Source organism: Mus pahari, chromosome 15 (genome assembly GCF_900095145.1).
Source record: "Mus pahari chromosome 15, PAHARI_EIJ_v1.1, whole genome shotgun sequence".
Lineage (NCBI taxonomy): Eukaryota > Metazoa > Chordata > Mammalia > Rodentia > Muridae > Mus > Mus pahari.
In genome coordinates, this window is record NC_034604.1 from 8817305 (window position 1) to 8842079 (window position 24775).

General features: G+C 45.1%; 1 protein-coding gene across 1 annotated transcript in view; it reads left to right on the plus strand.

Annotated features, from left to right (window-relative positions):
- The window catches only part of Lama3 (laminin subunit alpha 3), a 240668-nt gene that overhangs the window by 203499 nt on the left and 12394 nt on the right, over positions 1-24775 (plus strand). Inside the window, exons 60-68 of the mRNA XM_021215025.2 lie at positions 1163-1307; positions 4749-4868; positions 6601-6734; positions 9868-9985; positions 10261-10401; positions 13035-13174; positions 14099-14230; positions 15235-15388; positions 21821-21987. Of these exons, the coding sequence (XP_021070684.1) occupies positions 1163-1307; positions 4749-4868; positions 6601-6734; positions 9868-9985; positions 10261-10401; positions 13035-13174; positions 14099-14230; positions 15235-15388; positions 21821-21987 (1251 nt within the window). The remainder of the gene's footprint in view (positions 1-1162; positions 1308-4748; positions 4869-6600; positions 6735-9867; positions 9986-10260; positions 10402-13034; positions 13175-14098; positions 14231-15234; positions 15389-21820; positions 21988-24775) is intronic.

Genomic DNA, 24775 nt, shown 5'->3' on the forward strand with positions numbered 1-24775 from the left:
ATATTGGGTTATTTAGGCACATCGATATACAATTAAAATTTAAACTACAGCAGTCTACAAAGTGAGTGACTTTCTAGGTATGTTATCTTCTGAATCTATGTGAAAATTGCTCTGTCTTAGTCAATGTTCTATTGCTGTGAAGAGACACCATGACCACAGCAACTTTTATAAAAGTAAGCATTTAACTAGGACTTGCTTATATTTGAGATTTAGTCCATTATTGTCATGATAGGAAGCACACGGGCAGACATGGTGCTAGACAAGGTAGTGGGAAGAGAGACAGAAAGTCATTGGACCTGACTTGGGCTTTTGAAACTCCAAAGCAACTGCCAGTGGCACACTTCCTCCAACAAGACCACACTTCAACAAAACCATGCCTCCTAAGAGTATCGCTCCCTAATGACTGAACATTCAAATATTTGAGCCTATAGGAGCCGTTCTTATTCAAACTATAACATGCTCTTTTGAGCTTGTAGCCATTCCTACCATTTAAAAGACTTGGGATATTCCTATCTAAGAAGAGCAAACATTTAATATTTAGGAGACAGTAACACTGAAAATTAATGATTTCTTACATTTAAATATTTCAGCTAGTTAACCACTTTCTCCTAAATAGACATATCTAGAACATTCATTCTAGAACATCTCATTCATTCTCTCAGTCTCTTCTCTTTTGATCTGTCTCTCTGTGTCTCTCTTTCTGTCTGTCTCTCTCTCTCTCTCTGTGTCTCATGGGCATAGTATAACATATGTGTGTGTGCTCAGGTAGATTCGTCCAAGTATGCGTATGTGGCAACCAAAAGTAGACACTGGTCCTCTTCTCTATAACTTCCACCTTAGTTTTGAGACAGGGTCTCTCTCTGAACTTAGCACTCACGAGACTGGCCAGAAAGCCCTTAGGTACACCTAGGGCTTTTAGTCCCCCTCAGTACTGAAGTTACAGTTATGATCTACCATGCTCATCTTTAATTTGAATTCTCAGTATCAAAACTTGGGGTTTCGCTCTTATACTTTACCCACTGAACTATCTCTTCAAAGCAGGGTTTAAGAAGAAGAAAGGCTGGCTAAACATGTTAACAGAGTTACCCCTTTTCCTACAAAATTGTGCCTGTGTATTCTTTGTTCCACTGTTTAACCAATAACATCGGGTTGATATTGACAGGAGAAAGGAAGAGTCGGACAAAAATTACTTTGAAGGTACAGGCTATGCTCGCATTCCTACTCAACCAAATGCTCCCTTCCCAAACTTCATACAGACCATCCAAACTACTGTGGACAGAGGTTTACTGTTCTTCGCAGAAAACCAGGTAACTCACACCAAATGTCCAGAAAGTACTTGTATATCCAGTGTATCTAGCATTTTGGGGGTAAGTGGGCTCTTGAAAACAACCCATTTAGATGGAAAGCTGTAGCAGGGTGACGCTGGCCAGTCATGTTTTCTTTCTGTTGGGGTGAATTTTAACAAGGTCAGAGGATCAGGAATGTGAAGACTTATCCCCAGATGAGGCAGGACGGCCCTCCTAGCCTGTTCTCATGTCGGTCTTAGACTCTGATAATAGCTGTTTTAAAACAAATGAAGGCTTCCTAGGATCCCCCAAATCTAGGTGGCTGGGTTCCTGTAGCCATGGGCTTGATCTGGCTCAGGGCAGACTGTGGGGACTGTGTCTTTATGAGCCTGCAGCCTGACTTCCCAAGGCAACAGAAGCTCCCATACTTTGAAGTAGCCTGAGTCAGTGGGTCATTCTTTATCTTTAATATTTTTCTTTATACGGTGTAGAGTGAAATATGATCATATCCATTACCCCATTTTTCCTTTCTACCTCCTTCAAACCCCTTAAATGGTTCCTTCCTAACTTCCTGGGGTTTTTTCTTAATAACTTGCTAAGTCCAACTAGTGCTGCCTACATCTATGGAGCCATCCAGTGGATTATGGGAAATCTGCCAAGGCCACACATTCAAAGGAAGCTCCTTCCCATAGCAGCCACCAGCTGCCAATCTCTACTCAGTAAGGGAGGGAGAGCACCTCCCCCACCCATGTTGTAAATTTGACATAGATGATCCCTGACCCTTGGTACTTAGTAGTAGGTGGTGGTTAAGAGAACTGATCCTTTTATCCCTTGTTCTTAACACTTTGACTAGTACTGTATTATCAGCCTTGGCAAAATGCTTCTCTAACCAAGGCTGAGAGCACCTAGGTCTATGGCTATAGAACGCAGATATGAGCATTTAGCAAAATAATGTATTATAAGAAAAAGTGATAATAAAGTTGACTGTCCAAGCCATGGGCTTTGGATCAGGATCTTTATAGCCATCAGATCGCTTCTGCATTGGTGCAGTGAACTACAGGATTCCATCATTTCTATCAGAACGGCCACCCTTGGGAATACAAATGATAACAGAAGCCGGTATGGATGTAGCAAAAGGGGTCCTTAAATCCTGGTAGTAGAAGAATAAACAAGCACAGCCAACTTTGGAAATCACTGTGGAGGTGTCTCAAAACAAAAACAAAACCATAGAACTACCATATAATCAATCCATTGATATCAGAGGGCCACTCTTAGTTACTTAGGCTAGGAGCAGACAGTCATTGATTGTCATGTGCAGTCATGGTCATATGCAACACGACTGCCAGTGCCCTCCATTGGTTCAGGGAGAGTGGGTATGAAGTTTGTTCTGGTTCTTCTGCATTGGGTCTTTGTTGGATTGACCTCCAGAACAAATCTGCATAGTTGCTCTCACAAGCAGAGTTCCAGAAAACTATCCCAGAGGCATAGTCAGCGTATGGGATGTGTGGCTTGAGGATTTACCAAACCTCTGCCTGCCAGGTAGGAGCAAAGGCTTCCTCTACTTTTCCTTCTGAGGTTGGTCTGGTCCCTTAGCTCTGATGGTTTGAGAGGGTGCCAGTTAGCCTGGAGGCTGGAGAGAGCTGGGCAGGAAGCACCTCCAGGCCAAGGCAAATGGATTCCAAAACAAGGTCTCCTTGGTTCAAGTGGAAGAAAGGCCTCTTTTTTTCCAAAATGCTTGGGATGTGCAGTGTTCCACATTTGGATTGTTTCCATTTTGGAATATTTGCGTATGTATAATGAGAAATCCTGAGGATACACAGTGCTCAGCTAGCTTTCTCTACTCTTGCACAGTTCAGGGCCCAATACCAGGCAAGCTACTGCCCAGGTACAGGCTGGGTTGTCCACACCAGTTAAGCCAATAAAGACAACCCTACAGATGTGTCCAAAGGCCAAATCAATGTGGACAGTCAGGCCCTCATTGAGACACTCTTCCAAGGTGATTCTAGGCTCTGCCAAGTTGAATTAACACTAACCATCATAGGACCTATGTCTAATATGAACTCCATGTGTGCTTTATAAATGTACACTGTGTACATTTATAGAGGTAATTGCATGGAATGCACTTTTAACAATTTTATACACAAAAGAAGGCTTGCGTATCCTAAACTATCAGCACTGTGGTGCTGGGCTGACACTTGAACAAACTGTTTTAGATTTTGAAGCATTCCCATTTTGAATTTGGAGTCTGGGGAATGCTCAACTTGTTTTCCATTTTGAAGTCTGTGGAAACTAAGAACCAGAAATAGTGTGTAGTCTGGAGGAAAGTGCGTAACGCCATTGTGTAAGAGTCATTAGAGCCTCTGCTCATGAGATTCATGTTGCTACTGCTACCTGGCTCAAACGTGGATGCCTCTCCAGGGCAAGGCTTTAGAATTCACACTAACAGCCTTCTGGATGAAGACTCAAGCCCTGGATATCACAGAGTTCTTATCATGGGGAATTCAGTGGTCACAGCAACTACTTACTCCATGGCCAAGAGACAATGCTGACTGGGATGAGCCAGAGCCTGCCCTCTAGAGGGGAATGCTGGTATTCCACAGAGGTGCACTGCCAATCAGTGTAGTGTAGTGTAGTGTAGTGTAGTGTAGTGTAGTGTAGTGTGGAAATGGAGAAGTTCGATGGCAGAGCCTCAAGTAGAAGATCCCTCCTCTGAAACCTGATGAACATGGAGAAGGTGACACTGGAAGAGGATCCAGCAGGGACAGGGGGCAGAAAGGCCTGGTCATGAGAACATGCAGGGATAAAAGGTGGCCGATGTGGTTAGGGTGTGGCCAGTGAGGCATGATGAGAAGCAAAGTGAAGAGGTGTCCAGTGCTTCAGAGCATCTGCTGGGGGGGGGGGCTGAGTTCTTCCTGTGAACAAAGGAAGTTAGTGTGCTCACTGGCAATTGCAGAAGGCTGCCCTGGCAGCATGGTGGCAGGTGATCTGTGGAGATCAGGGAGGACCACTGCAGGAGAACAGGAGAAGGCCACTGCAGGAGAACAGGGGAGGGCCATGCAGGAGAACAGGGGAGGACCACTGGAGTAGGGCAATATGGCTGAGGTTGTGGCATGAGACAGTTAAGGAGAAATCCCAGTGTTCGATTAGACTGGTTAGAGAGAAGGGAGGAAATGACTCCACGTGTGGCTCTCTGGTTCTGGTTGTGATAAAGCAAAATCAGGATGCTGGCCGGTGTGACAGAGTTTGTCCTGAGTGCCGGGCACTGTGCTATGTCACATTGCTAATGGTAGTCAGTCATTGTCTGTCTGTCTGTCTCTTGAGCATGGGCTCTCCCTCACCTCCCTGTTAACTCAGGAGGCACCTGAAACCAATGGCAGCAAGAGCATCAAGGATCACTGGAGGGCAGAAATGTCCTCCTCTTCAGCCAGGCCTTCTGGTAATCTGCCTTTTCCCATTCTCTAGGATAACTTCATATCTCTGAATATAGAAGACGGCAATCTCATGGTAAAATACAAACTAAATTCAGAGCCACCCAAAGAGAAAGGGATTCGAGACACCATCAACAATGGGAGAGATCACACGGTATGAAGTCTGTTTATTTGAATTTTTAGAAGTCAGTGAACCTTTAAAGTGAAATTAGTGCCCCCTCCCCCCAAATAGGCAAAATGACACACAAACCCTATTACAAGGTAAACTTATCAACTGTGGGTGTGCCCTTTACAATTCTGAACATGTAGGCATGAAATATAAAAAATATATAGCATATGTAAATTATGTAAACTGTGATAAATTTCAAATGAGAACATTTCTATTACAGTAAGACCATTTCTACTAAGATGTTTAGGGCAGAAGTTCTCAGCCTTCTTAAGCTACAGGGTAAAGGGGTAGCAAGTCACAGCTGAGAACCACTGTTTTAATAACTTGGGGAGATGACTCTGATTGTGCTCAGAGCTTCTCGGAAGCTAAGTAGAAAAAGCTAGGTGTGGTAGACCTATTGTCCCTGGAGTAAGGATGACACAAAGGCAGGCAGGTCCCTGGTGCTCATCTCAAATCAAAGGTCAACGATGGCCAAGAAGCAACACCCATGATGTTTTCTGGCCCCTGGAGACACATGACATGCACACAGACATGCAGATGCACACAGATGTTTTAGTATCTGCCACAGACCGGGCTCAGTCGGGCCCCCCTCAATCCGCGGGAGAAATCAGGGTTCCGGACAGGTGGGCAAAGAGTTGTCAAGAGATGACAAACAAATATGGACACTAGGGAGTGTGCTATATCTGAATATAATGTCAAATTGAGCACCAGACTTTTAATACAGAAGAAAATAGGGAAGTTAGGTGACACATTGGCAAAGTACAATGAGGTTACCGGATGCTTAATGACTCTAACACAAAACAGAGGAATGCAAACATAAAGACTGGCAGGAACTGGGCAATAAAACAACTGAGACAAAGTCAGCTCTATCTAAGGTCAGCTATAGTCTTAGAAGCCAGGTGTAAGGTCTTTACACTCCCGGGGCAAGGGCTTTCACACCCAAGTCATGGTTCTAATTAGGGAGTTTCACTCTAGCTAACCTTCTCATGAATAATGCAATACTCTAAAACCACAGCCCAATCTACTTCCTAAACCATTGTAAATTCCTGTATATAGGAGCGACTCGGCTTTTATTCTAAGTGATAGTATGGGGGGACTTTCTACTAATAAGTAATTAGTCTGCCATACATAACTATAATAAGAATTCTAAACTTACTTTGCTAAGCTTGCCCTGAGATTTCTAACTCTATGTAGTAGATAGTAATGCCTGATTTCTTTCACTATCTCTCTTACAATANTAGAGGCAATTCTGAATGTCACTGAATAGGAAACATTCTTAGTGAATTCCAAGTCCAGAGTCGGCTCAAGGACTACCTAGGGCATTGGTGGAGGTCAGGAAGCAAAGTTTGATTTTGCTTAGGTATTTGGCAAGTCATTGCTTGGAGACACCTATAATAAAACAATACTGAAAGAAAGCACACAGATCCATTCGCAAGGACAAGTTTGGAGCATTTGTTATATGGGATGCCACAGTTCCAGAAGACTAAGTTTCCGTGAACTTTTCGCTTCAGGACTGCGTCCAGGTTTCTAGTCCTGTCACACATGTCACTATGGAGTGGATGTAGCAAGTATCAAACTTTTACCACACATTGCTACTGGGCAGTCGTCTGCTATGTATACAAACAAGTTCACAGGAAAACAATGCTGCAGTTACTCTGAGATACTTCAAATAGGTTTGTGTCTTGTCACTAGGTGCTTTGTTTCCTATTCATTTCAGATTTTAATCTCAATTGGAAAATCTCAAAAGCGCATGCTGATAAATATGAATAAACACAGTATAATAATTGAAGGGGAGATATTTGATTTCAGCACATATTATCTGGGAGGAATTCCAATTGCAATCAGAGAAAGGTAAGATGAAGTTGTAGGGTTTGTGTTTGTGGAAGGAGCCACTGCTTGCATGGTGATCAGAGGACCGCTTGTGGGGTGTGGTCCTGTCTTTCCATCCTCTGGGTCCTGGGCATCAAGCTCGCTCCGGCTGTCAGGCTTGACAGGAGCCCTTAGCCACCAAGCTATGTTGCCAAGCTGATGCGCTGCATTTTTATCAGAGCAGAACATGTCTTCTGCTGGCCAGGGTTGCTACCAATACGTCTAGACTCCCATGTTTAATATTAGCCCAAACAGTAAACTTTGCAATACTAACAATGTAGTCATAAAAGAAAAATGGATTGTGAAAATTGAATATTGGGACTGGCTATCCAAAATGCGGGGAGTTGGATGAAGTGTGTGGCAACTCACTATCCCTCCTTGTCACTCAAGGAGGACAGCAACCACACAATCCAGCTGAGCAGATAAGGGTCAGAATTGGGGCTACTGCTTTACCCATTAAAGAAATCCATAGACACATGTGGAATAAGAACATGCATGCAGAGAGAAGAAGGAGTGGGATGAAGGGAGAGAATGTCTGTGTGAGAGTTAGTTTTCCTGGTAATCTGACTTATGCTTCCAAACAAGAGGCTACCCCCACCTCCCTCCCGCTTTCTAGATAAGCTTATATGTTTTTCTTAGTTTTAATTAAAATCACAAGAGCAGAGAAATAAGCAAAGGGGACATAAGGCCATAAAAATATTTACCTGACCTTTGTTTCTTCAGAAATTAAATGCTAAGCAATGTATATCTGTGCCTGGCCTGCCTTAGCTGTCTGGTAAGGCATTTGGTCATCCAGTGAGCCCCTGCAACTGTCCCTGATGTGGCTCACTGGGATGGGGTGGCTTAGAGGACCTCAGAAGAACTCTGCAGGGAGAGTCACACCGCTCTTCCCAAGGAGCCTAGCTTAGTGGAAGGGCCCCGAAGAGACGAGGAGAGTTCACAGCTGATAGGCCCAAGACACAGTGGAGCCATGTCTACGTGGAACAGCTTTGCTCTGTGGAGTCTGTGGGTGACTCTTCCCCTCTCTCAGTCTTCTGGGAATGAGGACCCAGATCTCTGAATGACTTGAGATCATAATCAGGGATCACGTGTCTGTTCATCCAATCTACAAGTCCTTCCTGAGAGTCCAGAGGGCCTGACATGAAGCAGGACATTTTCTCTTGAATTCACCATAAACCATGACGGCAAAGCCCCTGGCACAGTGACAGTCAGCCTGGGACCTGACAAACTGTTCAGAATCACTCTCTGCTCTTCTTGCTCCCTCGGGTCTGCAGACCCCAGCAGTGGATAGGCTTCTGTGGGCAGGAAGGCCCAGAGTGTGAGCATCCACCCCCGTGCAGGAGTCACTGACTTAAGTCATTGACCTGCCCCGACATGATTAGGTTCCTCTAGCGAGTAAGTTCAGACCTCGAATCCTGGAGAGAATGTGTGAGTCTAGACCCTCAGATGGCCCACAACAGTGAGTAGGAACATATTCATAAAGACACCAGCCCCAGAACTTGAAACAGACTTCCTTCCTCTCCCAAGGTGCAAGCTGTCTTTATAAAGTAATTAAGCCACAAGGCCAACAAAGATGTGCATTTCCTTTTAATGAAATTTAATTTTATATATGCCCCTTGTCAGTCTGCTGTTTATAATGAACTAGACTAGAATAAAGGCACACACCTTCCCATTTAGATAAATGAAGCTACCTTAGGGATTTATAATGAAATCAGGAGTGGATTTTCTTAGCACATCATTTGATTAAGAAACATTCATTTTTGCCTCAGTCAGTTTGTGTGTATTAACGCTTTCCATGAATCCAGCTCCACACAGGCTAGGAAGTGAAGTCAAAGGGGTATGCCCGGATGCCACATAGGAATATCTGGATAGAAACTGCTCATGTGGGAACTGGTAAAACGGAGCCTTCCATAAAGTGCTCACTGAACAAACATGAGATTATGAGTTCTGTTCTCTAGCACCCATATTAAAAAACCAGGAATGAGGGGGCTGGTGAGATGGCTCAGTGGTTAAGAGTACCGGCTGCTCTTCTAGAGGTCCTGAGTCCAACTTCCAGCAACCACACAGTAGCTCACAACCATCTAGAAAGGAGTCTGATACCCTCTTCTGGCATGCAGATTTATATGCAGCAGAGCACTCATACAATGAATAAATTTTAAAAAAGAAAAAAAGAAAAATGAGGGGAAAAAAAGAAAGCTAGGAATAGCAGTGTGCACCTCTAGTCCTAGTGGTAGATGTCAGAAGCAAGAGGATCCCGTCAAGGAGCCAGCCAGTCTAGCTGTGTTACTGAGCCTCAGTTTCAGTGAGAGACCTTGTCTCAAAATGAGGTGGAGGCCTCAAAAATGCATGTGTACAAACCCGCACCCACAGGAATATGTGGGTACACACATGTACATGTATACACCACACAGCCAGAAGAGATTGCGGGATAATGGTAATAGAGTATTAGGTAGAGGTAGCAGTGTAGAGGGTGATATAGCCAGCGAGTGTGTATATAGACAGCCTTGCTGCCATGCAGTGAGCCCTTGGGATTCCCTAAGTGCCATTTGAGTGTTACAGATATTAAGTTAATCACATGACAGACAGACACGGGATGCAGAAGAGCTGGTCTGCATTTTATACTAGAGTGGCACAGAGAAGTAAAGTTGCTTGGTGAGCCAGACACAGACCTTGAACCCAGAGAGCTCAGCTCCAGAGCCCACAGCCCTCACCCACTCCTCAAACTCTTGACACACCTGCGTGTTCATCCCTGCATCCAACTTCATCCCAAGTTCTCTGAGCATCTATGGAGTTAATCCACATAATGATGATGTGCTCACGTAGCATGGTTGGGAGGTAGCAGATAAATTCAAACCTAAGGATTAAATCAGCTGTGTTTTCTAGAATTTAATAAAACTAAAAACTGACCATTTCTTCTGAGTTCGCATGGTGAATAGAAAAATAGAGCCTAAAAGTTTTTAGCACTTCCTAGCCTCAAATTTCTGAGAATACGTTTCTGTAAAACCTGCAGTGTCGAGCCTCCTCATAGACTTCCTATCCACTGTGAAGTACCAGAAAGCCAGCATTTCAGGGGAGCCCAGCCTCACAGGTCCCCCTTTCTATATCCCACCCTCAGGTTTAACATCTCGACGCCTGCTTTCCAAGGCTGCATGAAGAATCTGAAGAAAACCAGTGGGGTTGTCAGGTTGAATGATACAGTGGGTGTAACCAAAAAGTGCTCAGAAGACTGGAAGGTGAGCAGGATTCAGGACTTTGTGATGGACCGTGTCCCAGGGGGCTCGTGGTACTGTGCTGAGCTGGTTCCAAGCACTGTATTTGTAAAGATTACCAGCCATACTCACAGAAACTTACAGATGCTCCGTTACTGATCGCATGGCAAAGCACAGAGGGAGTCTGAGGTGCACTAATGGTGGTCGTCATTTCCAGGGAAGGGGTGTAGTTCGAGAGCCCACATCTGGATATCCAGGAAGTGACTATAATGCCAGTCATTTCTATGCTTGCGTTTCAGCTTGTGCGAACCGCCTCGTTCTCCAGAGGAGGACAGATGAGTTTTACAAACTTGGACGTGCCCTCACCTGACCGCTTCCAGCTCTCCTTTGGGTTTCAGACCTTTCAACCCAGCGGAACACTACTAAACCATCAGACACGGGTAAGACATAGTGTGTTCTTAGGAAGACAAAAGCCTGGCTCCAAGCTTTCTGCCAAAAGCAGCAGAGAGATTTTGAAGGAAGCAGAATTTGGGGACTTTATTTGCCATCACAGTTCTGGCATGAGTAATTCTCTACCTGGGAAGATCTTGAGAGAAATCTGGCTAGATGGCACATTATAATCTATAGAGCTCGGTTTGTGTGTATTGAGCAATCATTTCCATTCTTTACAGATATGTGTTAAAAAGAATTATAACAGCTATAGGTAATAATGTAGTTTAGGAAAAGATTAAGATTTCTCCTTGCTATTTCCTCTTGATTACATCTTCCAGAGAAAGTTCTTCAGGTTCCTTTATTGTAGCAGCTTCTCCAAAGAAAATATTTACCGTGGGAGAATTAGCAGAAGCAGGGTCCTGTGCTCTCTATTCATATGCAGCCACAGAAATTCTCTCTTGGGCTGGGAAGAAGGCTTGGCAAGTCAAGTACCCGCTGTACAAATCAGAGAATTGACGTTGGCATCCCCCGTGACCACGTGAAGGCCGGTGGGCATGGCATCCTCCCTGTAATCTCAGGTCAAGGGAAGCAGACATGACACCCCCCCCCCAGCAATCTGGGGCTCAGTCTCCTGAGACAGAACTAACCAAAAAGGCAAGCTCTAGGTTCCGTAAGACCATGTCGGCATATATAAGGTAGACAGCAGTCAGGTAAGACACCTGAAGTCAACCAGTTTGTCCACATATGTGTACACCCACTATACAGGTATGTATAAAAATTAGTCATACAGAGAGCAAGAGAGAATGGGAGAGAGACAGAGACAGACAGACAGAGAGACAGAGACAGACACTGGTACTCTGTTTCATAAGAAGATGTCCTCTACAGCCCCAAAGATGTAAGAGTCGGCTTAGAAATCCACTGATAGGAAGAACAGGACTTTTAAATAAAAATGCTTTTGGTTTGTTTTTTTAGGCTTGGTTGCCAATCCCAGCAGATACTTGGTATCAGATATAAAAGATGGCAGTGGCTCGCTCTGTGGCTATGCTCGTAGCAAAGTCTTTTGCCATCTGATATCTTGTTTACCAGTCTTTGTAAATTTTTTAAAATGATCTCTAAAGAGACATGTGTCATAAGCCAGTAGAGGTCATCTATCCAAGTTGGATACTTTCACCTAGTGTTCATTTATTCCCTCCCTCCTCTATCCTGTCTCTCTCTGTCTCTTTATCTGTCTCTCTCTGACTCTTTATATCTCTCTGTATCTGTCTCTGTCTCTGCTGTCTCTTTGTCTCTGTATCTCTCTGTGTCTGTCTGTCTGTCTGTCTGTCTGTCTGTCTCTCTCTCTCTCTCTCTCTCTCTCTCTGAATGTGTAGACCAAAGGATACTTCATAGAGCATGCCTTAGGAACCATTACTTTGAGACAAGGTCTCTCTCCAGCCTGGAACTCCCAAGTAGGCTGAGCTAAGCAACAGACTCTGCAGACCCTCCTGTTTTTACCTCCCCAACCTTGGGCTTATAAGCATACACTATTGTACCCAGCTTTTTCTATGTGGGTTCTGGGTTCTGAACCCTTTGTGGGACGAAGGCCCAGACCTTTGTCCTTGTGTGACAAGTACTTTATTGACTGAGCCATGTTCCAGCCCTGACCTAGCACCTTATTGACTGAGCCATGTCCCAGCCCTGACCTAGCACTTTATTGACTGAGCCATGTCCCAGCCCTGACCTAGCACTTTATTGACTGAGCCATGTCCCAGCCCTGACCTAGCACTTTTAATTTCTAGTCCTTCTTTCTTCTGTCACAGGTAAGTACTGCTAGTTCACATTCCACAGAATGATCAAAAGCAGATGTAAGGATTAGATTAGCAACAAGTTAGAGCAACCCAGTGCTGTAGAGGGATTCGGGAAATGTCTAAGGGACATTGCTTTCAAGTTCATAAACTGTTAGTTAAGAAACACAGTCTATCCCATTCAATAGCAGCAAACAGCATCATTTCTGTAGCCATCACTGGCACTAACTGCACTGGACAAATTGCTGAAGGTGAGAAGTTCACCAAGAACCCACATCGTATGGAAAACTTCAAAAATTAGACTTGATAAAGAAGACTGAAAGGAAGTGAAATGAGGAAGTTACTCGTTAACTATAAGGGTCAAACATCTTGCTAGTGTTTGGATGAGAGCAAGTTGGCATGGAAAATTGGGCTTCCTAGAAATAATGAGTAGAACATAAAACAGTCATGGAAATCACAGAAAAGGTGTCGCCATTGTAACCGCACATAGGGGAGAGTCCTGAAGATAATGGATCCATAAAACTCCTGCAGAAGAAAATGAATTCTGATAGAAACAATTTCATCAAAATGAGAGTAAAAATAGGGAAAATTAGATGTGGTTTAAACCGTTCTGTACAGCTGATTAGAAAATTAAATGGGCCGAATGAAAGAGGATCTAGAAAAAGACTGACACAGTCATCAATGTTGAAGTAATATGCATAACATTTTTAACAAGAATGCAAACTATTTAACAACTATCTTTTGATCAAAATGGTGAAGTCAAAGCATTTGGGTCAAAATGCCCTGACTGTGTTTTGATCATTTGTCATCGCTAAATGCAAATTAATTGTTGATGGTGCATTCTGGGATGCTTACAGACAAGTAGCCTGCTGGTCACCCTGGAAGATGGTCACATTGCGTTGAGCACCAGGGACAGCAGCAGCCTGATTTTCAAGTCTCCAGGGACCTACATGGATGGTTTACTGCATCACGTATCTGTAATAAGCGACACCTCAGGGTGAGTGGTTTACTTCGGCTGCCAGGGTCTGTTGAACTGAGTTCTCCTGCACAGCTTTGCAGAGAAGCTGTTCCTGATGCTGACACTAGTTGGCTGTTCTGAGTTAGCATTTCCCTAGCTCTGTACCGGTGTCCTGAATAAATCAAATCAGTGGTTGGATGTATGTGGAGAGATAAAAATTCAAAATGGACTGTGCATCTAATTGTGTGAGGCACCTTATAAACCTGCACGTAGCATGGTGTAGATGCGCCTCCAAATATGTTGTAAAGAGACGGCTCATATAAGAATGCTCCCTGTGACTTTCTGCCCATAAGTTTAAAAACAAATCAATTGAATTAGAATCCTGGATGTTTGTTATTCTGGGAGATGGAAGAAAGCTAGGAAATACAATGAACATAAAGGGGGGTTGGGGTACCAGACCGTTTGGTATCTTCCTATGAATGTGAACTATATTGATATATTCATGTTGCAAAACTTCCTTAAGGGGCTAGAGAGAAGGTTCAGGGATTAGAGAGGACCCAGGTTCAGTTCCTAGAGCCCACATGACAGCTTACAAGCTTTCATCACTTCAATTCCAGAGAATCTCTGGCTCCTCAGACATGGCATGTATGAGGTGCACTGTCAGTCAAGGCACACACACACACACACATACACACACACACACACACACAAAATAAAATTAAATAAGCCTTCTAAAAATTGCTTGAGCAGATATTTCTATTATTTAACTAAAGTATTATGTGTAAAAATATATGAAGATATTTCGTACTCTAAAAAATACATCTGATTTGACTAGTCCTGTTGGGTAACATAGTTGAGTCAAAGACAGTAGATTGTTCCCTCAGAGCGAGTCTGGGTGTTGTTGTTGTTGCTGTTGTCATTTGCTAGAGGTCTCACCCTTGTCTTGCTTCTCTCCGTCTGCAGCCTGCGCCTTCTCATCGATGACCAGGTTCTGAGAAGGAATCAGAGGCTCGCCAGCTTCTCTAATGCCCAGCAGTCTCTCAGCATGGGAGGCGGCTATTTCGAGGGTTGTATCAGCAACGTTTTTGTCCAAAGGTGGGGGATCTTTTTGTCTGTGGTTATTAATAAGAGCCAACCCACCAACAGAGTATCATACCTATCCAGTTATTGTATTAGATTTGCCAGTGGTATGAATGGCTTTCATTCCAAGTATTTCTAAAGTGCATTACAAACCAGCAAGCCCAAGCTCCTAGCAGCCTAGAGCTTGGAAAAGATCTAATGAAAATGAACTTTATGATCATGGCCCTGAAAAATTATTCACACTGTTTGGTTTTACTTTAATCCATCCCATTTGATTGGGTTAGTTCCCATGACTTTTAAGTAAAGGGATTTCAAGGGGCTATGCAGTCCTGGACAGACTCTCAGTAGAGTGGTATTCAGAATTCCACTCATATAAGTTTTAAATGCTATCTCTAATGCAGAACACATTAGATAAGGGCCCCAGTCCTTCTCTGTAGCCATGGGAGGTCCTGGCTCTGGCTGGGAACCTCAGGCTGAAACTTGCAGTTTCCCTAACTGGCACTATTATCCCTCTGACCCCTGCCCCCAATCTGGCATGAAAGTCCTGGGCCAAAATGAGGCCCAGAGCTTTCACTCCTGACCATAGTGGATAAAGCAGCTCTTCTGACCGTGTAGCCCCATGGTTGGAGCAGGGAAGGGAGGAACTGAGGAGACATGGAGGAGTTTAACTGCAGCCTCTGCTCATGAGCATAGCAGTTACACAAACTTACCCTTAAACCACATCCTTCCTGTGCCATACCACATCTGCCACTCCCCTCTCTGCAATTTGATTTCCATATTCATGTATGATGCCAATTTCAAGAAAAAACAAACAAACAAACAAGTATTTCAGCCCTGTTACACTTGAAGTCCATAGAAGTTTCTAGAGCTCTTCTATCATGCAGATGTGACTTGAAGAGGTGAAAGTTTGTGTAGGAATCCTGACAGTGACAATGTTCCTATAGGAGCCATGACAGTGAGAGTGCTCCTATAGGAATGACAGTGAGAGTGTTAAAGCTTTCATTTTATCCTCATTCTAGGTTGTCACAGAGTCCAGAAGTCCTGGATTTGGCCACCAAGTCTACCAAGAGGGATGCATCCCTGGGAGGCTGCAGTTTAAACAAGCCACCTTTTCTTATGTTGTTTAAAAGTCCCAAGGGATTTAACAAGGCCCGGAGTTTCAGTGTCAACCAGGTAAGTCTCAGAGCCTTCCCTGGGTTTTACTTCTCCAGACCCTGCCTACACGGAGTGATGGGGAAGGGAAGTGGGCATCACCCGGTCTCTGGTGGCTGGTACCTTCATGAAGTGGCACCACAGGTCATCAGGCACCAGGTGATGGAAACCAAAATGGCAAAGCCAGTGCCTGAAAGGTGGCTGAGTTCGTAGGGTTGTACAGTCATACACAAGCATGGGGACTAGCACTCGGGTTCCCAGCATCCATGTAAAAAGGAGGGCATGGTAGCACCACCCACAGTCCCAGCTCTGAGGAGGAAAAGATCCTTGAAATCCACTGGCCAGCCCGTCCAGCTGAACTGGTGAGCTCTATGTTCAGTGGGAAAGCTGTCTCAAAAACCATGGTGGAGAACAATAGAGGAAGCAATGTGATATTGACCTCTGATTTATACATGCTCATACAGGCTCACACATGTTCACACATATTCATACATGCTCACAGATGCTCACACATGCTCACACATGCTCACATATGCTCACACATGCTCATACATACACAAACATATACACACGTACACTGAAAATATGACAAAGTTATTGTCTCTTCAACATTTATTTTGTATCTTGATAAAAATTTGACAATTTTTGCAGTCTCTGAATAAATGGAGCTGTAATAGGACATAGTAAGTTCACCCTTGGAGTGAAATGCCAGTAAGCCCAACTAGGGGACTATAGGGCAAGGAAGGTATGTTACTTGTGTCTAATAAGAACACTTAGTCCAATTCTCCAAGTTTTCTCCTCAAACTAAGAAATAATGGGCCTTTCATTGGGGAAACAAAGGTACATTAATGTGGGCAGTATTCCCATCACAGAAGAGGAGGTACCGTCTTGAGCATGTCCTGTTGGCCACCATGCTGCTTCTTCATATATCCTTTGTCCAAAAATGGTAGAACAGAAATACCCTATGTAGAGAGGGCTGGCATTATAATGAGATTATCCTGAGAAATGTTGACTCTGGGTCCTTAGAAGAGAAGCAAAAACATCTCGGCTGTATTAAACCAGCTCCTCGCAGTTTGCTTTGCAGGGATGACCTAATTTCATTTCTGCTGCTGTGTTAAAATACCCTGGTAAAAAAGCTGCTTATGGGAGAAAGGGATATATTTCAGCTTACAATTCCAGGTTATAGTCCCATCGTTGTCAGGAAGTTGAGGTGGGAACTTGAAACAGCTAATCATGTCACCTCCACGATTAAAAACGAGAGAAATGAATGTATGCTTGCTCCATTGCTTGCTTGTGATCAGCTAGATTTCTCCACTCATATACAAGTCATATAGGACTCTGCCTAGGGAATGGTGCTACCCACAGTAGTCTGGATCTTCCTATATCAATTAACTAAAGACAATTCCCCCTGGTTGTGTCCACAGATGGACCCACTTTAGACAATCTCTCATTAAGACTTTTTCTATGTGATTTGGGGTTGTGTCAAATTGACATTTGAAAAATAAGCATCACAAAAGCCTTATCTGAAACAAATAGAAGCTCCAAAAAGACTCTTAATATTTAAAGGCACAACACCTCATTCCCCAACCCCTACCCAAGTTGAGATGATTAGCCCTAAAACTACTTGCCTATCTGCTAACAGACCTTAACCTGGGTTCTGTATCCATCAGCTTTTAGACACTTGTGTGTATTGGTAAAAGGTCTGGTGATTTTTCTCTAGACTGTGTGAGCTATGCCCTTCTTATGTCCCCATAAATATCCCCTCTGTTCCCAGGTATGACAAGGTATCCACATTCACTCAAGCCAGGGTGGCTTACCCAGACTGCATATTTTAAACAAACAAAGAGTTTTTTTGTTTGTTTGTTTGTTTGGTTTGGTTCTTTTTGTTTTTTTTTGTTTTGTTTTTTTTCCAGACAGGGTTCACAAAGAATTTTAAAGTCCCGGTGCTCAATGACCAATTAGGTCAGAGGTATCTGAAAAGGGCCTCTGACCTGTAGTTTGCAGGAACCTCCAAGTGATTCTCATGTGCTCCAAGACCAAAGAGAAGTGATGTTGCTAGCATGGAGGAGTGTGACCATTGTCATGAGTTAAACACAAGCCTTGAAGTTAAGGAATCACTTGCTCTGAGCTTGGTTGACAGGGTGTCCTTCCCATATCTGAATGAGTAGCCTCAATCCACCAGGCACTGTGTTAAGTCCTCCATGTGGATTCTCTTACATCACTGGTCACACTTTACAGAAAAGGTGTCTCAGGCTGGGACAGGTGAGCCATTTATTCTACAGGTAAAGAGGGATAGTAGAACTGTGCTCTCTTAGAGCGAGCTGCTGGGCTGCAGGAAGAGCTCAGCATTGAGTGCTTGCCAACCACGTGTGACCCTGATTCAGTCTCCAGCAGCACTCGGCTTTGACCAAGTAGAGCATGCTGCTCCAGCTCCCTCCAGTGCCAGGTAACATTGACCGTGTGCTCCTCACCCGGCTGTATTCCTCAGCTGCACAGCCATGAGTAAGAGATAATACTGAAGAAGAGCTATTCTGCACTGCTTAGAAGGAATTCATTCCATGAATGCTCGGGGTTGTTATCTCACTGCGAGGCAAAGGCTGCCTTACAATTGTCCCTTCAGAAACAAAGTCATGCATTCCGTTTGCTTTAAGCTGACAGGTACTCAGACTGTCATTCTGACAGCAGAGGACCTGGTGTGGAGGGAATAGCCTCTACGAGTGTTCTGAAGATAGAAAATACTTAACTCAGACAATGATTTGATTTGGGAGAGAAGAGAGGTGCAGGAGATTCCTGGGGTACCCAGTCTGGATTGTAGATTACATGGAAATGCTGTAGAGAGTCTTATGGAGACAGGGGACAGGTGTTTGGAGAGAAAGAGAAGAAACAGGGGTTGGCAGCATTTTGAAGGACAGGTGCCAGCAGGCCTTCTGAGTAGAGAGAATTGGTGGGATTGGTATTTCCTAGGGGGCCTAGGCAGGTAGGGTGTAATGGGGACATTGTTATGAGGGACATTAGTGAATGCATTACCTAACTTTTCCCTCTTCTGTGCAAGCTCCAAATGAGGTAGACTATATTATTTCTTTCTTGACTAGTGTGTCAGTGGAGAGAATATGACAAAGCATATGTGACCTACTGGGTCCCTGGGTCAGATGGTCCGGGTCTGGGTCAGATGGTCTGGGTCTGGGCCAGTCTTTATGCACCAACGAGTCATGACCATTGTCCCCCATGTATGGATCTTTATACTCCATGTAAATGGAAACAAATACCAGTAAACTCTTCTGATGGCATTGTCAGGGTTAGATGAGGTAACACACACAACACACCTAGGAAGGGCTGGATACAAAGCAAGCATGTTCATGCATGTCCCTTCTTACTGTATCTCAGTTAAAAAAAATGACAGGGCATGTTGTGCTGCAGGGCTAGGATAGCAGAGGTTTCTTACCACGGGAATCAGGGAGGACTTCCAGGAGGAGGCTGCCCAGGAGCTGTGCTGTGGAGCATGGGCGTGTTTAGATAATTTGCTGGTTCTGCAGAAGCCCAAAGCTGGGAAACAGGATGTGTGTGTGTGTGTGTGTGTGTGTGTGTGTGTGTGTTTGAGGCACAATGTACTTTGCACAAGTATTCTCTAATCTTTCCAAGGTTTCTGCCACTTTAGCAGTACTCTGCCAGCAGAAGAAAGTGAAAACTGGATAGTTGTTTCAGATGTTACATTTCAGATTAGTGGGCGGGGTGGGGGATGGTGTTGTTTCTTTATAAGAAGCTTTTCTAAGAATACCTGGTCAGTAAATTACAGGCCCAGAATCCGCATTAAGCATCGTATCATTCCAATAAATGTGTTCTTCAAGTCTCCACTAGCTCGAAAACCTGATAAACACTGGGAACTTTTGGTAGACAAAAGAGGCAAAGGGAGGAGTGTGAACCGCAAAGGGAGGAGTGTGAGCCGCAAAGGGAGGAGTGTGAACCATACTCTGATGCCAGGTCAGACTGTGACATGATGTGACTTGAACATTTTCAATAGTTAGTATCAAGCTGTTAAAAGAGCACTTCAAGCTGCTCAGGAGATTAAAGCTAGCAGCAACATACATGGTCATATCATAGGAAAATTACAGACACAGAGTCAAACTTTCTGATGAGTGTGATGGAACATCTCCAACAGTGTGCAAGCTTGAGTTGCTTTTATTAGTAGTCTGTCCCTTTCTCCCTCTGAATCTGGTTCTGTGTGTGTGTGTACGTGCGCGTGTGCGTGCGTGCATGTGCGTGCGCGCGCGCGCACACACACACACACACACACACACACACATTTGTGTTGCTAGGCAAGCATCCTACTTGGAAAATACTTCTCTAATCTCCTTCCTTTCCCTCAGAGACTATGTCTTACTATATCACTTAGACGGGCTCTGAACTTGCTGTCCTCCTGTCCTGTTGAGAAACAGTACTTTCAGGCCTATGCCAACAGGCCTGGCTTTGGTCTATCAAGAGGACATTCCGGGGACCATATCTATCTGTGAGTGGGTTGGAGAAGAACTCCTGATAATGAAGGAAGGTTTAGGGAAGCTATTTATGACTGGTTCCAGAAAATCCCTTGCAAACTCGCTTAAAGCAGGACGATGATTCTACCTATGATGGTTCATTTGTTGACTTGACGACTTAGAATTACTTGAGAAGAAAGCCTCAATGAGGGACGGCTATCAGGTTCACTGGTGCGGACACCTGTGGTGATTGTCTCCATTGCCTTAGCCTGAAAGTGAGGGCACCGTCCGTTCCCTGGTTTGGGATCCTGGACTGCATTAGAGGCAGGCAAGCTATGTGAGCACTAAGCACCTTGGCAGACATCTCTATTCCCGACTGTGGGCATGGTGTGATGAGCTGCTTCAAGTGGCGCCCCCACCCTCAGCCCACCCCCGGTCCTCTCTGCTCTGGCTTGCTTGGTTGGTTCTGAGAAGCACTTGCTTGATGAACAGTGTCCAGCAGGGGAAGGGTGGTTTCTGCCTGGGGTTCTCCCTGCTAGGACCGCATCTTTCTTTTATCAGCTGCTCTTCCCAAACAGCACCCCTCAAGAGTCATTGCCAGGAGCAAGGGTCACATGGTCATTCCTTGGCCAATCCTCAGCCTTTACTTGGGCTCTGAGCCCTGTGGCCGAGCCCTGGACTCTGCTGCGAGATAAAGGGGCGATCTGGAGACGCTCAGCTTCTTCTTCCAACTTCTCTGGGCCCATCTAGTGCTCAAAAGTTGAAAGCATTTTTCCAACACGGGACAAATTGTTCTGATGTCACTGATGCTGATAGCAGTGAAGCCAGGTCCCGTGACTTTTGCTTAGCTTAGTCTTTCATGTGCCCTGGAAGGGGAGGTGGCAGGTTTTGGGTTCCATGTCCTACTCTGGCTGTCTGCTGAGAACACTGTGGTTCCTCTGATGGTCGGTGACAGGATGGAGTGCAGGGTCCCTGCAGGCTCCAGATGCAGCTGTTTCCCTAAAGAGGCTAGACTTGTGTAAGGCTTGAATTACATGTATTCCCCCGAAAAAGGAAGTAAGAGGAAAGGGATACTTGGACTCTCCAAAGCCATGCCTTCCAACCTCATTCATAACTTCCTGAAGGAAAAGGCCCCTGTCTTAGTCAGGGTTTCTATTCCTGCACAGACATCATGACCAAGAAGCAAGTTGGGGAGGACAGGGTTTATTCGGCTTACACTTCCATACTGCTGTTCATCACCAAGGAAGTCAGGACTGGAACTCAAGCAGGTCAGAAAGAAGGAGCTGATGCAGAAGCCATGGAGGGATGTTCTTTACTGGCTTGCTTCTCCTGGCTTGCTCAGCCTGCTCTCTTATAGAACCAAGATTACCAGCCCAGAGATGGCACCACCCACAAGGGGACCTCCCACTTTGACGACTAATTGAGAAAATGCCTTACAGCTGGATCTCGTGGAGGCATTTCTTCAACTGAAGCTCCTTTCTCTGTGATAACTCCAGCTGTGTCAAGTTGACACAGAACTGGCCAGTACAGCCCCCAGATCATGGCTACTCGGACACGGAGTGGGGTGGGTGGGTCTGCAGGAGAGTAAAGAATCTGGCCGGGCGTGGTGGCGAATGCCTTTAATCCCAGCACTTGGGAGGCAGAGGCAGGCAGATTTCTGAGTTCAAGGCCAGCCTGGTCTACAAAGTGAGTTCCAGGACAGCCAGGGCTATACAGAGAAACCCTGTCTCGAAAAACCAAAAAAAAAAAAAAAAAAAAGAATCTGAGAATAAGTTCTCACCTTCTCTTGTGTCCCCACGCAGTGAGTGGCACAGTAGGGCTCTTGAGGGTGGAGGGACTGTCTCTTCCCATTGGGGCTGTTTGCTAAGTCTTCCATTTCTCTGCTCGTTTCATATCTTAGACTCCAGCGTGAGCACTGGGTCAGGCAAGCTTCCTGTCTTCCCTGCTCCAACTGGGTCCTCATTTCCTCTCCTCTCTCTCACAGCTGTTGCAAGATGCACCTCAAGCTGCAAGGAGCATAGAGGCTTGGCAAGACGGGAAGTCCTGCCTACCACCTCCGAACACCAAGGCCACTCACAGAGCCCTGCAGTTTGGGGACAGTCCTACCAGCCACTTGCTATTCAAGCTTCCCCAGGAGCTGCTGAAACCCAGGTAATTCTCCTTTTCTTTTTCTTTTTAAAAAAATACCTCTTGTTCTATCTAACACCAACTGAGAACCAGCTTTCCAGTCTCTCCAAGGATGTCTAAGCCTGTGACATCATTCTCATGAAGGAGGTGTTGTCAGGTTTGTGTGGGGGCTGTCATGTGCTCTCCCTCCCTCTACAGATGGAATAGACATGTGCCTGCTGCTGCTGTCACTGGTACTCAGGACCTAAACAATTAGCTCAGCTCCGGCTGAGAACTAAAGGTGTTCTAAAAATAGGGCTGTTATCCCACCCCCAAAGCTATTCATTATTTATGTGATAAATCACCTTTCTTCTCTTTAGTTCTGTACTGAATAGGAAATCATTCTCTTAGGTAGCCCTGGTGCCAGATTCCTAGAGGATGCTATTGGGTTTTTTTTTTTTTTGTTTTTTTTTTTTGTTTTTTATGCTAACAAGTTGCATCCCTGTCAAGGGGGAGGGGCTGAGCAGAAATGCTAATGACTTCGGAAGAAAGAAGGAAAGCAAGGTTTGTCCTTTTCAGATGTCTTGAAGGAGACGTGAAGGGAAGGGTGCCAACCAATCCTTTAGACTTTCATATTTTAAACAGAGGTGGAGGACCCAGGGGTCAGAAAGACCAACTTGAACTCTGGTTCTCAGCCTTGCCTAACTACGAGCTGGCTGTCATCTGCCAGTTACGTTTCTCTGTGATATGGGTGCCATAATGGGTCTGGATAGGCAAGAAGTTTAGTAATGGGAAGGCTTGTGAAAGGTGGCGGTGGGAGGGGCAGGCGTAGGCTGGGAGAGCTGAAACTGGGTTGGGCCACTTGTACAGATGGAGTGGGTCTCGGGCTGCAGCCATCTTGTCCTGCAGGGCCCTGAAGGAGAGACCACCTTAGAAGAGTCAGATTTGGGCATAAGAATCTGTGTTGTAGTGTGTCTGCCACTCTCAACAGACCCAAGGAGGTGACACCTGGGGACACCTTTATGATCCTGTAGCAAGCCTTCAGGAAATGAACACATTCTTGGTCATTTCCTTTGTACACAGTGTATCATTTCTAAGTGTACAGTTCGTTTCTGGGTCTGCCTGACAATTTAGAGAATGGTTCTATCTCTCTACCCTCCACTTTCTCGTTGGATAAAAGAGGGCAATATTGATTTCCTGACGGTGAGGACAGGTTAATAGTTTAAACGAGGTTGGCCCTTGGTAGCCCACTCAATGAAGCACAGGATGATTCAGGTTCGACAGTCAGAAAGACCTGAAGGAAAAAGCCTGAGCAAGAGGTTTTTATGTCACCGGTGACCCCCGCCCCCATGGAAAGTCTAAGAATCTTTCATTTGCTGAAAGTGCGCTTGTAGAAGACCAGAGCAGGAGGAAGGAAGGATTGGCCTTCTGTCAGTCCTTCCGATGACATCATCATTTCTGGGATGGGAGGCCCATTGTCAGCCTTGAACCCTTGGCCACGCTGACCTTAATGATAGCAACTGCTCATCTTAAAGAAATGGCATCTGTACATGCTGCCCTGTCTGCCCTGTCCCCAGCCTTCCCCGGCTTCTTCTCTCCCAGCTCCCCCTGGCCCAGCATCTTCTCCCTCTCAGCATGTTGACTTATCTGCCTGCTTGTGAGTCAACCCTGATACTTTCTCATCCAGGTGACATTTCAAAGGTAAAGTGCGGGGTGGGGTGGGGCAGTCACTATAGCATCAGTTACTTTTCTCATCTCTGTGACGAAAACAACGTAAAAAAGGAGGGTTCACTTGAGTCCCAGTTTGAGGGTACAGCCCACTGTGTCAGAGAAAGCAGCAGGAACATGAGGTTGCGTGGCACCCACAGCCAGGAAGGGGGTGCACCCACAGCCAGGAAGGGGTGTGTGTGCGCAGCCTGCTTTCTTCTTTTCATTTAGTTGGGGATCCTGGCCCATGGGTGGTGCTTCCTACATTCGGGATAGATCTTTCCTCCCCAACTAAACCTCTCTGGAAGATGCTCTGGCTGTTGTGCTACAGGGTCTGTGTGATTCTAAAGCCTGTCAAGATTAACTGTACATTAACTGCATATTCACATTAGTGTATGTGGTTGATTGTAAGCTATCCAGTCCCAGCTGTTTAACAGCCATGCCTGTGAGAAGTTGCCAGCTCTGCTGTGTGCTGATAGCTTCACTCCGATTCACTCAGATCTGTGCCCTGGCTATGTTTGCACAGACCCCCAAGGCTGGCGCCACCACGTTCGCCTGCAATGAGTATATGAATGTACTCTTGAGCTTCTCCATTTTCACAGCAGTGAGGGGTCAGAGCTCTGCTGCCATGTTCTTGGATGTGAATCTGTGGCTCCCTTTTGGAAATGCTAGTCTTTTCTGCAAAATGATTGCCTTAAGAAACAGTTGAGGAAAGCGAACGCCAAGTCTGGTCACTGAGCCCACGTATGCAAAGTGCTGTGTGCTCTGGAGTGAGTCCCAATACTCCTTGACGTTGACACAGGCGACAGACACGTCAGGAGAAACACGGAACCACGGGCCATCTGGGCGATTTCATTTAACAAATATGGGTTCTTTCTCATCTTGAAGAATGTTGCCCTCCAGGAAACCTGTTCCTCTGATGAGCAAATATGCATCTTAGCCTAACAATGTTGGAAAGCAAAGAATTAACAGTATAATGTTGCTATCCACATCCAGATTCTACCTCTGAATTATTCATTTCCTCCTTAACTCAATTTAGTCACTATTTGTTGGATGTGTGCTGTGTATAGGCCCTGCTCATATAGTTACTAGCAAGATAAGCCTGGTCTCTCTCCTCTAGTGGGCA